General features: G+C 28.8%; 1 protein-coding gene and 1 non-coding gene across 3 annotated transcripts; both read left to right on the forward strand.

The window, feature by feature from the left end:
* The first annotated feature begins 5,055 nt into the window (after positions 1–5,055).
* On the forward strand, positions 5,056–10,660 carry LOC137812453 (autophagy-related protein 13b). Of its 2 annotated transcripts, XM_068614430.1 has the most exons (5): positions 5,135–5,275; positions 5,523–6,955; positions 7,040–7,218; positions 9,670–10,043; positions 10,418–10,660. In XM_068614430.1, the coding sequence occupies exons 2-4, from the start codon at positions 5,618–5,620 to the stop codon at positions 10,028–10,030; spliced, it is 1,878 nt and encodes a 625-aa protein (XP_068470531.1). In that variant the 5' UTR covers positions 5,135–5,275; positions 5,523–5,617; the 3' UTR covers positions 10,031–10,043; positions 10,418–10,660. The 2 variants fall into 2 exon arrangements, with proteins under 2 accessions (XP_068470529.1, XP_068470531.1); XM_068614428.1 differs by lacking the exon at positions 10,418–10,660 and having other exon boundaries at positions 5,056–5,275; positions 9,670–10,344.
* A 3,485-nt stretch (positions 10,661–14,145) lies between these two features.
* TRNAM-CAU (transfer RNA methionine (anticodon CAU)) lies at positions 14,146–14,230 on the forward strand. Its single transcript is given in 2 exon segments — positions 14,146–14,183; positions 14,195–14,230. It is a non-coding gene; the product is annotated as a tRNA-Met (tRNA).
* The last annotated feature ends 1,753 nt before the right edge of the window (positions 14,231–15,983 follow it).

Here is a 15,983-nt window from a genome sequence, read left to right on the forward strand (position 1 = left end):
TTTTATGGTTGAAACATTTATAAAATACTCTATATTTGTTTATTATTTTTATTAATAAAAAAGTTTAATTGCATTTTACGCTAACTGTGTCATGTTCCTCCATTTACATACAAATTAATGCATAAACAAGTTATGTGTAATTTTGTTTCTCCAATTAAGAAGAGAATACTCTTCCAATGAAGTCCATTTTTTTTTTTCATGGAAGTATTAAGCTACAAGTTCGGCTTCTATTAATTTTGTATGGAAATTCACTTTTCTACTAAGCTTAAATCAATTTTCTAGTGTTTTTAATTTGTTATATTAATTTAAATTTGCTTTTAGTCGGATAAACTCATTTTTTTCTCCAGATTTAAAATTGATATTTGTAGTACTTGTAATTTGAAAAATATTTATTTCACTTTTTCTATAACATATACAATTAAACATTTTAGTTGTATGACTAACGATTATAAATCGTCTACATGATAAGTTACTTTAATTTTATATTATTACTATAAAAATACTCAATCGCATTTTATTTTTCTTCTAAAAATATTCATTTTTAATGTCTGGATGGAAGACCTAAAGCAATTTTTTTAAATTACAAAAATTTAAAAATAAAGAAAAAAAAAACATATTTAATTAAAATGATCGGATAGGATAGTTAAAGTGCCATTAGAAATGTGTTATTTGTAATATTGATTGTTAATTACCGGCATAGTACTTATCATGTTTTAGTAAAGGCATCTCCAATGTAAATTATTAATGACGCTTTTAGACTAAGAGTTAAATTCTTTTTTAATTTTTGCATTAGAGAAATTACTCTACAATCACATTTAGAATATATTATTGTAAAAGAAATTGTTTTTAAATGGAAAAACAACTAAGAAAATTATTCCTATTTTCTTAAGAAAATACTATCTAGCAAGATTCTTCCCGGATCTTCGTATCTTCTCCGAAAGGAGTCTGATGGAGAGCGTCATGATGCTTTATTTATCATTTTCAAGTGATAGTGGTTGCTTGTAGTGACTGGTTGTAAATATCGGTGATTGAGATAAGTTTTATAGTATTTTTACTTGTGGTTGCAGTGTTTTTGTTCACTTATATTTTTTTTATTTTTTTTGGAAGTCACAAAACCTAGAAAAAAAGAGCAAAAGTGCAAAAATTAAGTACAAAATATTTTCGCATTGGAAAACGTCAAATACAACGAATCTTCCCGTCAAATCTCTCACACTCGCTCAAATGATGGAATTACTTTCTCAAATACTACGTAATGAAAGTGTTGCGATTGAAAAGGTATGTGGTCGAAGGGTGCGACAGAGATTATTTAAAAATATAAAATTATTCTCCATTTAAAGTTATTTAAATTTTTGAAAAAGGTCAAAACAAACTTTTCATATTGATATAGAGGTGCAAGGAAAATTTTCACACAATCCATTCATGACTTATTCAAGGTATATTCTTCCTACACACAATATTTTTAAACCTGCACCCAACACAATTTTCAATTTCCGTTCTTTATTTCAAAAATGAAAATCCAAAATTAATATATCCAGAACAGATTATTGTGTTACAGAAATATAAATTTGGAAACATAAATCAAAATTTCATTCCGGAAAAGAAAATTTGCTATTCAAAAAATTCGTTTTGAAAAAAAAATCCAAAAACATATTCTGGAAAAGGGATTTTGAATGTAATTTTATGTGTACCCATTTTATTTAAGGGTCTTTTCGTCTTTTCATATTGAAATTGGGTGGATTGATATGGTTCAGGAAGCAATTTCCCTTATTCAATAATCCCTCTAATTCGAATGAATAGAAGTTAGGCGGTGAAGAGAAGCCCATTAAATATGAACTACTACATCACAAGACTGAAAGTATCACAGCTGGCGTTTTCTTTCTGCACTTCCAAAGTTTTTTTTAGCACCCCATACTTCTTAAAATACTAAAATAATCCTTAATTTTATTAATAATTTTTCATTCCATAAATACATTTAAATCCTATAATATGAAATATTTTTCTTAAAAATAATATATTCTGAATTGTAAAATTTGTAATTTATTTTTTGCAATCCATAATATATTTTTTAAAGGTTAAATAATCTTTTCGCTTAAGAAGAAACTTTATGAAGGCGCAGGAAGAAAACGTCTTAACAGCTAGAAAAATTGCAGATGTCCATTTCGGGCCCAAACTACCTTCGAAGGCCTGGAAAGTTTTTTTTTTATTCTTGCTATTTGTATCCCCAGTTTTTACTATGCACACTTTCCTTTTGTTTCTGAGAAGATGATGAGGCCATGAGTCATGTGGGGCGTCGTGTGCATTATTATTCACACATTCCCACAAATGCAATCATACCTTCTTCAACTGTTTTACAATCTTCATGCGAAAACTACAAAACATTATTTCTTTCTAAAACCTCTTTTCTGGTTTTAAAATAGAAACATGTTTCTAGACAAAAAATGAGGAAAAATACATGCTTTGTGGCAAGTTGTTCTGTTGTACGCAAAAATATGAAAAACTAACCTTTGAATTATTCAACTCAACTGTTCCGATAGCGACAGGAAGGAGAGTCTCGGTCCCTTCACTCTTTTTTTAATTCAAAAAAATTAATATAGACAATATTTTAGTATTCATAAAATTATTTTTTGTTTACTGGATTTAGTTATAAATACAATAATATTCCAAATTTATTATTTTCTTTTCTTTTATAATATAATAGTATTCTCCTTTTGAATAAATATTTCTTTTTCATTTATAATCTATAATTCTTCTCTTTTGTATACACAAATTCTTACCATCTCAGTTTTTCAGTAACAGTTTTTCTAGATTAAAATAGTAACCTATAAACTCAACTTCGTTCTAAATTTCAGATAACAAAATCACAAATTTTGGGACAGAAAAAAAAGAGCATAATCAAGCCTTATTATTCTTATAAATATTTTGTTTTAAATTTTAACCGACTTTTTGAATATATTTTAGACTAAGTTGGTCGCTGTAATTAATTTTTTTGTGAACACAGTAATTGATTGTGCCCGGAGAACTAGAACAAAAAAACAAATATACAATCACATTAAAAAATAATCTTAATATTTAGAAATATTAATCTATAGCTCTCTATCAAAAGATATGCTTGCAATTCAACTAAAGAAAGATACAGTGAAGCGGAGAAGGATAAAAACATAAAATACAAAGATGAAACTTTGTATATTTGATCTTTTATCCGATTATTTATTTGAGACCAACTCTTGTGTGTATCTCTCGAAACAAATTAATATTTTCATTTTTGTATATAAATTAGAATATTTGAATGATGGTGTTTTAAATAATAGTTAAAAACAATCATATCATGTATTATTAATATGGATCTAAATATATTATTCTTTAATTTGTTTTAATATAATTTTTAATCATATAAAATAATTCATCCTGTAATATTCCCACGTGTTAGAATACCAAACTTGTCTAATAAAGAAAACAAGTTCTGGTGAAAACAAAAACCAATATTAAAAGATAAAAAAGTAATAAAGTAGAGTAATCTAGTCTTAATAATAATAACATTCTGGAGTCAAAGAATCTAGTCTTAACATAATCAATAATAAAATGTTTAAATTATTACTAAATATAAAAATATTTATATACAAATATTAAATAATATAAAAAATATATTTTCTAATTACAAATTATTTTTAAAATATTATTCAAATTAATAAAATTATCATACATAATAGCTTATCAGATAATAAAACAAAAATGTTATACGTTGTCAAGGTTTAGTATTTTTTTCTAACCATATTTATAAAAATTTATTATGATTTTTAAAATTTATATTATCATCATTAGATATTATTTGATCAGTTAAATTAATTTTAAGTATTACTTCTTTTTTCAAATTTTCACAATACACCCGTACAGTCGTCCATATATTTTTTAAAATTAACTCTACATATTTTATAATTTATTTTATAATCCGTGTATTCTTAATTTTATCTTAATCAGTTATAGTGCATTAATTTTAAAATTTATATATTTTCATCAAAGTTTGGCTTAAATATGCCTTTTAAATCTAAATTTCAGGATGACTCTATTTTAAATTAAAAAAAATCAATTTTTTTAGTCTGGGGATAAAAGTAGTTTGAATTTTCTTTTTAGTTTTTCAAATTTAATATTTAGGTGAAGAGAAAGTATGCTGGGTTACGTCAAACTCTGGTAGGATTGAGTTTGACATTCTTGGAAAAAAAAGTTTGAATTTGACTTATTTGGCTTTTATGTTAAAATAGAGTAATTTTATCCTATATTTATCAGAATGTGGAAAAAAAATTTAATTACGGTTTTAGGTAAGTCATCTTAAGAAACTTTATATAACAGAAATCGCGATTTCAGTTTCGATTTTTTTTAAACCCTTTTGTGTTGAATTAAATTATTAAAAGTTACGAGAGTTTATAACGATTTTAATTAATAATAAAATCATAATTGTAAAAAACAAAATATGTGTAAAATATGTAAAGTTAAAGTTGTGAAGCGTGAAGTCACAACTTCAATCGAATAATACACTGAAATTATTTTCTGTGTATAACTTTAACTTTGCATATTTTACACTAAATTCGTTCCCCGCAATAATAATTTTATTATTAATTAAAATTGTTTTTAAGCTTCACGTTACAATTCAATACTAAAGTCACAATGTAGAAATACGACTTCAATTTAAACTATTATATGAAGTCATTCCACGAGAACATGACTTACCAAAGAAAATGTACTTAAAAACAATTTGGTCATTTTAGTAAATACATGAATTACATTATTTTAACGAGAAACTAACTTATTTATTTGTTATGTGACTTTTTAATAGTATAACTTATTTTATGAATATATTTACAATATTATTTTGTAGTAAAAAAATTAGAAAAAGAGAACAAATAGGAGGTTACCACATTATAGGTAATATTCTTCTAATATAATAACAATACTAAAGATTTATAGTTTTAAAAAATTGAGGAAGTAAAATATTATATTTATTTTTATATATATATATTGGTATGTTGTTATTAATTAACTAAAAAGAAGGGAATTATAGGTGAAAGAGAAACAGAGAGAAAGAATAGAAGCGTATAGCGAACAACGGCCACTCCCAAAGGGACCCACATTTCCACTCCTGAACCAGTCCTACTTTCTTTGCTTCCCTCAACACTCTTCTCTTCATTATATTTCTTTAGTTTCCTTTGTTTTTGTGTAAACTCACACAACACAGCGCAACAGAATCAAAGATAAGACCCTGCATCTCACATGCACCCCACAGGTAACAGACTAACAAATCTTTTATTCTCTCACTCTCTCATACACAATTCTCTTCCTTTACCAACACATGCCTTTCTTCTCAATTCTCCAATACGCTGCTGCTCTTTTACTACAATCGGATACCCTTTGACATTGTTGTTGTCGGGTTCTTTTTAGACAACCTAGTAATATTAATAGCAATAGAGTTCATGGGTGCTTATGTTGCATTTGAATTTTTCTCAAGTTCTTGTGTCTCATGTTTGATGCAGTGAAACGCACTCCAATCGGTGGTCTAGCTGACGTGGAAAATTGGACCTTTTGTTCGTTGCCGAGGGTTGTGTTGGGTTGTTGACACCTAAAGGTAATGGCTTCCTCTCATGGTAATGCACACTCTGATGCTGCAAAGATGGAACAGATAATCACTGAGTTCTTTGCCAAGAGCCTTCATATAATACTCGAATCAAGGGCACCCTATGTGTCCTCTCGCAATTTCTACGGTGATCAAGTTGTTTTGTCTCCATGTTCATCGTCTTCGTCTTCGTCTAGTGTGCGGCCGAGGGATAAGTGGTTCAATTTGGCGCTCCGGGAGTGCCCGGCGGCGTTGGAAAACATTGACATCTGGCGCCAGAACAATCTTGAGTGCATAGTGATTGATGTGATCTTAGTGCAGAGGCCTCTGGATTGGGACCCTGTGACCGCGAGTTTTTCTCCAAGAAGGGTTTTCCCTAGGAGTTCTTCGCTGAAGGAAAGATGCCCTTTTGGCTGGAACACTGATCAGGAAGAATTGGGGGTTGTGGGAAGAAGTGAAAAGATTGTGGAGAGGTGGGTTGTGCAGTATGAGAGTAGGAAGACTAGGGATTCTAGTTCTGGCAGTAGGAGGTCAAGCAGTGTTTCTCTGCATAACTTGTATAAGAAATCAACTTTGCTTTTGAGGTCTTTGTATTCCACCCTTAGACTTTTACCTGCCTATAAAGTTTTCAGAGAGCTTAATTCTTCTGGACAAATTAGGGATTTTACCCTTGCTCACCGTGTGTCTTCTTTTGTTGAGCCCTTCACCCGTAAAGAAGAGGCTGAAATGACGAAATTCGGGTTCACCCCTGTGGATACTTCTTCTGGTAGGCTGTGTCTTAGTGTGATGTATTGCCCCTTAGCCTCAGGTGTGAGCTCAGAACCTTCGACTCCAATGTCCCCACAAGTTATAGCAGATTATGTTGGGAGTCCATTGGCTGATCGGTGGAGGAGGGTTTCTCTTCCCGTGGCAGGCTTGCCAACTCATGTCTCCCCATCATCGTTGCCATCTTCAAGGCAGCGCAGTTTGAGTTTCGAACATTATAGAGCCTCACCTCCATCTTATTTACCTTCCCCTACTTATTCGGAATCATTCTCATCTTTGCGGCCTTACCCCCCTGCAAGTTTGCCTCCTCATCCTACTGAGATGTCTTTGATTCAAAAGAAGAATACAAATTTTGATGATTATTATCCCTCTCCATCACCTTCAACCGATAATTCAGGACCACTACCATGCAAACCACTTTTACGATCTGGAAGTGCTCCTGTCAGCATACCTGCTGAAGTTGCTAATTCCCCTCGCTACTCCAATCTGTATAATGTGCGTCCTTCTCCTCCCTTAAGAGGTTCAAGGGACACTGCTAAGATTGATAGAAGTACAAATGCTATGCAAACTGGTGCAACAACTGAGAAGGTATGCTGTGTGCTAACCACGATGGACTTTTTCCATTGTTCAAAATATATTTGATTTGTTAAGGGTGTCTTCTGCTTTTTGCAGTTGTTTTCTCTTGGAAGAGATGAGTCTCGAAAATATTCTGGACTCAAGATATCAGCTAACAGCTCGCCACAAATTTCAATTTCCAGAAGCTCCAGTAGGTCTTATCAGGATGATTTTGATGATACTGATTTTACTTGTCCATTTGATGTGGATGATGATATTACGGATCCAGGAAGCAGGTACTGTATATTTGCTTATATATTGATCATTTGCATAAGAAAAGAATATAAGCTAGATTTGCTCATAAGTAGTAACTAAATGTGCTCATAAGTAGTAACTAAATGTTCTCATAAGTAGTAACTAAATGTGCTCATAAGTAGTAACTAAATGTTGTCATAAGTAATAACTAAATATGCTCTTCTTGGAGAGAGGACAACAATCGTTATGAATATGACTAGTGGATCCTACGATATGTTGTGGGGGTCCTTGCATTAAAATTTGTCTTTCTCTTTGACCGTATTTTGTTATTCACAAATAGGATACAATCTAATCCGTAATGGCCTTTAAAGCAGGTAATTCAGGTTGAACAACAGGAACAGGAGCACTTCCATCCCACTGGGATTTCATGTTTGTGTCTGTAAAAGTCTAGGTTAATAGACTTGTGGGGTTTTGGGTGGTCTGGTTTAGATATTGTCTAATAATTTCTCTAGGAATGGAACAAAAATTGACTAACTGATTTAAAAATAGAAGCAAAATCAGAAATAAGCTCTATTGTTTTAATTTCATTATTTCTATCTCCAGCTGAGTTTTACCCAGTAGTATAAGAGTTTATAACTTTCCTTCTTTTCCGCTTTAGAGATTATCATCTTTACATTAATTGGTAAATACACCTACTTTTGTAAATTTTTAAGATAGAAATGACTATACTATTGAATTGGTTTAGATTCCTTTACATTATTTTTCCCCATCTTTGAAAGTGTATTTTATTGGTATTTAATGATATACTTTCCAGAAATAAGTGATTGATGTGGCATATTTGGAGTGAATGAATATGCTGGCTCTGCCTTTTCTTCTTTAGCGGTTTCTTAAACTAGAACATTGAAACCCTCAACATTAATCTATTTACTGTTGCACAAGCCCTTCATGTTCTCCCTTCTATAGTTCTATTGATTCTCTGGCTGACAAATTTTTTGATAGTTCTTCAGATAGTTATGTCTAAAATCGTAGTCGAATATTAGAGAGGGGTGTATAGACAGAAAGCCAGGATCATATGTATCCTTACTGTCATTTGATTGTAAAATTGTTTTAAGGGATCCGCAATTCTCTGTAAAAGAAGAAGGGTGAGCTTTTCTTCTGGAACCTCGGTTTTGTCTTGCCATTGATTCAAATATAAGACCAACCTTTTGTATAGAATGACTGAAGATTTTTCTTGTATTGGATATAGTGAAAACAATATTTTGTAGTTTCCAATGTTTCCTTTCCCATATTAGTCTGTCAAGAAAACAAGAAATAAAATGAAAATAAGTTGACATTTTGGTAATTACTAATGAAATTAAAATAGAACGTCTTCTCAAACCAAATAAGTCTTAAAATATCCTCCGAGAAAGATAAAGAAAATACGCAAAGAATATGAAAAACCAAGAGTTTTTCAATTTTTCCTGATCTTTGCATAGTTGAAATATAAATTCCTTTGAAACATCCATGGAGAGACTACCAGAGATAGGCCACAATCTATGGTCCATGACATGTTAAGAGGCAGAGAGACAGCCTTTAATATGGAAGCATTCTGCACTGGATTGGAGGCCATGGTTTTGAGGATCATCCTCATGTCATCTTGGGAAATAGCATCAATATTATTGATATTGGACCCAATATTGATATACGACTTACTGCAGAGTGGAAGTTAGACCTCTCATGAGAAAGGACCCTGGTTTATCTGGGGTAAAGTCTTAATTGGTCTCCTTTATTGTGTTGGGTGATCTCCCATTTGTTGGAAAGGTCCATGAATTTCTAATACTAGTGATTAAATTGGATGTTCCTTCAAAGGGAGTTATGGATTCCTTATGATAAACACCCAAGTGCATGGGAAACCACCCCATATAAAAAGCTCGGTGTTAAGAGGCAGAACCGTCCTTGATAAACACTTTAATTTGCTTAGCCTTCAACAGATATAAAATAGTTTAAGCGCGGTTTGAGAAATGACTGAAGGCAAAGATATTAGGTGGTATTTGGTATCAGTATAGGAATTACTATAGTATTGTAGGAATTAATTGGTTGATTTGGCATCTAGTGTTGCATGCATGAAAAACAATTTGCTGCATAAAGTAAGCTGTTGTTTTTTTTGTGGACCATCTTTCAGATGTTATGTAATTTAGTCACTCTTGTAAATCTCAAAGTTAAATATTTTATTTAATTGAGCTTTGACTAGCAGACGTAGTCTTAAGTTTTATTTTGAATGACTGTTAACTTGTTATCCATCAAGTAGAAGTCTACTTTAAGGTTTGTTAGTCGTTTCACAACTTCACATGGATTCTTGTGCTAATTACAAAAGCTTGTTTTATTTCTCTATATTGAGTCAAACTTCAAAGAAAGCATACAATTGGTTATTTCTTTTAAGCTATAAATGCCATAAATTTGCTAGACCGTGTTTTAATTTAGCAATTTTAACATGATTCCTTGTGCATGACCAGAGCTGAATCTCTAGATCAAGGTCTTTTAGCTGAGACTCTTGAAGCTGGAGGATTCTTTCCCATTAGAAAGTCTCATGATGCTGCTGTTGGTGCGCTTGTGCAAATGCTGAAGAAAGCACCACCTCTCCGTCAAGATTTCTCCACTTCACAACACCTGTCACAAGGAGTTACAAATCTTGAAACCTGGAACAATAACATTCAAGGGCCCAGTCAGATCCTAGAGGCATCAAGAGCAGCGAGCATCATGTCTTCTGGGATCATAGCCACTAGAAAAACCACAGCTGATGCACTGGAAGAGTTCCACGGTTACAAAGAGATGAAAAACCTGTTGCTTATGCGAGGTAGTAAGCACCAGATATAGTACATAACCCATGGTATAGTACACTTATGCTTCTTCTGCTATTAATGCTAATGTTAAATCAGTAAAACACATGTACAGCTTTAAGCCTTTTTATTTACTTGATAAGTTGGTCCATCCATTTGAAGATGTTATTAATTTTGAAAATAGTGTAAATATGATGATTAAGTCTTTATGACTGTCGAGTTTTGATCTATGATCAGGTCTGAGCTGGTTAACATAGTACAGCCTTGTAATCTGTAAAATACTTGAAGCTACTAAGTCATATATTGTATATAACACCGCAGAAGCAGCATTTATAAGCTGTGGATTAACTACCCTTTTTATTATACTATTATATTATTATATACAGATAGTGAAAGATTATAATTACAATCAAATCCTTTTCAGATTCTATGTATCAACATCATCTTCTTGAACTCAGGAGGCATTTAGTTCCTTCAAAGCTGCACACTCGAAGAAGCTTACAGAATAAGATTAAATTGGGCCTTTTTTTCTACTTTTTTTTTTCCAATGAGCTAATTCACTTGAATTCTTTGGTACACTGAACTACTGTCCAAACTCCTTTGTTTTCTAAATTCACACAAAGAATATCAGCAAAAAAAGTCAATACAGTTTATTTGATTGTGAACTAAGGGTCATTCTAGCCTTTGTTTTATAGTAATCGACAAATAAACACAAGGCAAATTCTTCCCGCAACATATCAATCTCAACATGCACTGATTTATCACTAAAATGACAAAAATGCTTCTGAAAATGACAAAAATAATCTTGAATAAAAGGAGGGTGTAGATAAAAAAATTATTTTTGAAACTTTTTTCTGGAATACATTTTAAAATTTAGATTTTTGGAACACATTTTTTAATTTTTTTTTTCCATAATGTATTTCTAGATTTTGTATTCTGAATTTTCTTTTCTAAAATGTAAATTTTACATTTTGAATTTAATTTTTTTTAATAAGATTTTCATTTTAAAATTTTCAAATCTAAAATAGATGATAATTTTAAAAAATTTAAAAGATGATAAGATACATGTTCAAATTAATATGTTGTTGGAAGAATTTGCCTAACACACAACTCTTTTTTCTGCGTTCAACGCACGAGCTTCCCTGCATGATAGTCTTAGTCTCTGGAATTGCACCTTCTACAATAATTATGAAATCTAATTAATTTAATTAGTGATTTAAAAACCGAATTTGATTTAAATGAATTATCAATGGCAAATTTTCATTTTATAAATATTAGAACTTTGTTATATTAATTTTATGTGGTAAAGTTGAACTTTGTCACTATTATTACTAATGGAAATTACGTATCAAATATTAAAATTCACATACTCTTCTTTAATTACAATAGAAGTGGAGTTAAACGTGTGAAACGTATAACTCATTGAATAAGTATGCCTTAGTTGTTTTAAACATTGTAATATGTATTTGTAGTAGTAAGTGAAATATATAATCTGAAATATATATATTACATAATATATAACAAATCCTAATATAAATTAAGGTTTCTTACACAAACCTTCTTCACAATTGTTTGATCTGAATGGATTATATCCTTTAAAAGACTTCTTTCACAATTGTTACAACAATTAATAATTGGAAATGTTTTTCCTTTCACAACTGTTATAAACGGAATGTTCTTTTTATTTTAAGGAACAAAAAAAATATTTAGTTAAAATTTGTTCTATTTTATTTTCAGAAGTATAAATTTATTAGAGAATAATGTTACATAACCTTTAAATTATTCATTTTATCCTCTTATCCGTGTGAATGTGCAATTTAATATTTTTGTAATAATTATATGGTTTACAAAAGACAGATTGACATATGTTAGTGAAAATGACATGAGAAATAAAACAATGTATAATAATGCTTTGATAGTAATGGTTTAAAGAAAATAAAAAACGGCAATGTAATTATATGTATTTTTTGAGTTAAGAGAGGTAAAGAAACTAAACATAATATGAAATTTGGACTGATTATGAAGATCATTCTTTAAAGTGGGATAACAAATACTATTATGAGAGATGGGAGCAACTAAATTTGTATATCATATAAAAAAATAGATAGTTTATATTAAAATACAATTTAAAAATCTATTAAAGCATTTTATGCATCATCCAAATCTAAATATTCATAAAAATAAATAAAAATTTATTTATTTATTTATTTATTTATAAAATATAATTTTTGTCTAAATTATAGTTAATCCATCACTATCATTAATAACATTACTATAATCTATAATTATTATTTACCAAATAGACTTTGTATCTTATAAATTAGGAAAAACGCGGTGTTGCTTATTTCAACCTGCTGGCCTGTTTAGGCCCGTCCCGCATAACTCGCAGTCCGCGCGAGCCAAGTGTGGGGTGGGACGGGTTGGCTTGCATAATCCGCATAATTTTAAAATGTATAATTTTTTTTTCTACACCCCCATATTTTCTTCATGTAGCCTCATATTTTATATTCTAAAATTTTTAATAATATCTTATTACGCATGTTTCTTGAAAATAATATTATGAGACAATTTACCTAATGCATCTAAATAAATAAAAAAATCAAAAATTTTATTTAAAAAATTATTTTTTTAATAAATATGTCTTATGCAGGCTGGCCCGCAAGCCACGGGCCAATCCTTATGCGGGACGAGTTAGAAAAATCAGCCCGCAAATTTTATGCAAGACGGGCCAACCCAGTTCGTTTTTTGCGGACCAAGTGCGGGGCGGGTCTATGCGGGATGAGCCAACTTGCATTGTCACCCCTATTATAAATAGCATTGACTTTTTTTACGTGAATGTATGTATTCCATACATTAAAATTTATTTTATGCCTTTAAGCATAAATTATATAATTTAAAAAAAAAAATTAAAATCATTTTAAAAGCCATATTAATGGATCTTGTGAATTGCAAAAGTGATAAAGTGATGCATATACAGTAATAAACATTATTTCAAAAACAATCCATTATCATAAATAATTGATTATTTAGAACTTGGTTCAGATAAAAATATGTACAGTTAATCTACTATCAATAAAAAATAATTTATTAGATTTTTTAAGTTTTCATAATCAATAAAAAAATTATTATATATTACGAGATAATCATTTAAGTTTATTAAGATTTAGTTTTGTATAGGTTTCACTATAAGAAAATCATGAAATAGAAAATAATTTTTAGAATCCAAAATAATTAGTTACAATAGTAATTAAATTAAAAATATTTTTAAAAAAATAATTTTTGAATTAGTTTCTACTATTGTTAAATAATTTTTAAATTGATATTTAATGAGTAACCAAAAAATTTCTACTAAATTTATTAACTAAATATTTGGTAATTAATATAGTTACATTTTACTATTTATTACATGCCAATGTGTAAGGAAGAAGAATGATGATAAACAGAATAGTTTCTAATATTTTATATCGGACATTGACATTTTTTTATGTTTTATTTTATTTCATGGATCCTATATATTTTTTATGTGATGATGAATTATGTTATTTTGTAAACAAGTTTTGAAATTTCATCATATTTATTTGTGTTTTCTAAGAAACTATTATAACAATATATAAAGAGAGAATTTTAACAATATATTAAGAGACTATAATATAATATATATATATATATTATAATGAATTTTAAAAATTTTAAATTAAATAAAAATAATATAGAAAAGTATATTGGTATATTTGGAAAATATATTGATAGAGTAATATTTTATTTTTAAAAAATCAATGTTAATTAATTTTTTTTTATAGTGTTACCAGATTTGGTAGAGACAAAGTGACGGCCCATACCGTCCGATACAATAGGTTTTTAAAGTTTAAATTGTGTTTTTTTATGTAAAAAAATTGTGACATGTACTTCAAATATTGAAAAGATGGTCCCGAGCAAGTGAGTTAGTTCCTAAACAGTGGGCCCACTGAAGGTGAGCGTGAAGAACATAATGCAGCTCATCACTCACGTGTGTGGGGTATCAACAAAACAATTACGATGCTAGATTTATAACAGATTTAATGTTATCAATTAGATTAACCAATTTCTTAATCACAACCTTCTTTTTAAACTTTAAACAAAACATTTGTTATGAAATCTATTTAAATGATCAAAGGGGTGGTGGCGCAGTTGGCTAGCGCGTAGGTCTCATAGCTTTAGAGTAATCCTGAGGTCGAGAGTTCGAGCCTCTCTCACCCCAACTCACTTTTTAACTTTTGCTTTCAACATAATTTTGTATTTATGTTTATTTTAAATAGTTTTATCACAATCTATTTACTTCGTTGATACTGTTTACTTTTAGTAAGTTTAAAGAAAGTGCAATACATATTTAGAGCAAGATGTTTTACCACCAAAAAATGTGGATATTCACTTTAATCAACATTGTAACATATAAACTTAAGATATAAACCTGCATAGCAATGTATAGACTCTGTCATTCATGGTCTTTGACAAGTCTACCACCATATAAGTAAGAGACTGTTGAGGGTTGTTATAGGTGTACATCCCCTCAAGAATCATGCACTCCATAATAGTATGTGTTTACTAATAAAGAAAGAAAAAATGTCTTTTGTATTAAAATAGTGAAATAATATATTAAGAAGGAAAATGTAAATTTAACTAAATCTTATAAAACCTATTTATAAACTGAGGTTTCACTCTTTTATATATTATAAAATATTTTTATCTTTGATCGATGTGGGATCTCCAACCGAATAGGTTGGATGAGATGATTGTTTTCAATAGGAGGTATTTGAAAGATTAAAAATACTGACAAAAAGATTTAGATTAAGGGTGGGACTGAACCTCTAAGAAGGGTCATCAAACTTTTTGGACGATAATATGAATATTTGCTAGAGACATTAAAGAGGTGACTCGTAACTCGGTTATAATAAATGAAAGAATGATGTAAATTCCATGTGTAAATCAGTTAGCATGTAAATTCCACTAACACTAACACTAACACGTAGGTTCTATGTGTAAATTAGTTAGCATGTTGGTTTTAATATTTTAAAGTAATACTTTAATCCTCCAAACATTGTTTTTCTAGAATTTACTCTCTTTTTATTTAATATAAAATTTTATACTTTAATTTATAACTTATTTAAATAAATTAACCTATCTCAATTGAAAATATTAAAACATAATTTATATAATTTATCTTATTTTTTTTTATGAAAACACATAATTATATTAATATATTATATAAATATAAATATTTATAAATATAGTTATTTATGAAAGAGATATTCGAAATTATTTATAATATTTAAATTACGTTTTTCCAATTTTTTAATATTTATAAATATAGTTATATATCAATATATATATATATATATTAATTATAAATTATTAATATTTTAAGCTAAATAAATACGTTATAAGATTTTCTTTATTAAAATGAATTTGAATTTTGATTATTTTTTTTTGACACACGCTTATTATATTAAGCGCTTCCATTGCATTGCACTCCATCATCTTTCATTGCCAACGCCCAAGCCTTCCCTCACTCTCACCTTCGCCGCCGAACAAAGGTTCCTTAAAAAAAACTTAACCACTACAACAGTCAATTTCTTATATATTATTATAATTTTTATTATACTTATTATTAATAATAATATTAATAATACTAATAATATTTATAATACTAATAATATTAATAATAAAAATAATTAATAATACTAATAATATTAATAATATAAATATAATAATAATATGAAATATAATTTTAGTAATATGAATATAATATTAACAATATTATTAATAACATTAAAAATATTATTAATAATATGAATATAATATAAAAAATATGAATATTTAATATAATATTAATAATATGAATATAATTTATATTATTATTATAAATTGTATAAATTATATTAATAATAATATGTATAAATTGTATTAATAATAATAAGTATAATAAAAATGGTAATACGACTAAAGAACTTGTC

Source organism: Phaseolus vulgaris, chromosome 2 (assembly GCF_000499845.2).
Source record: "Phaseolus vulgaris cultivar G19833 chromosome 2, P. vulgaris v2.0, whole genome shotgun sequence".
In the NCBI taxonomy this organism is placed as follows: Eukaryota; Viridiplantae; Streptophyta; class Magnoliopsida; order Fabales; family Fabaceae; genus Phaseolus; species Phaseolus vulgaris.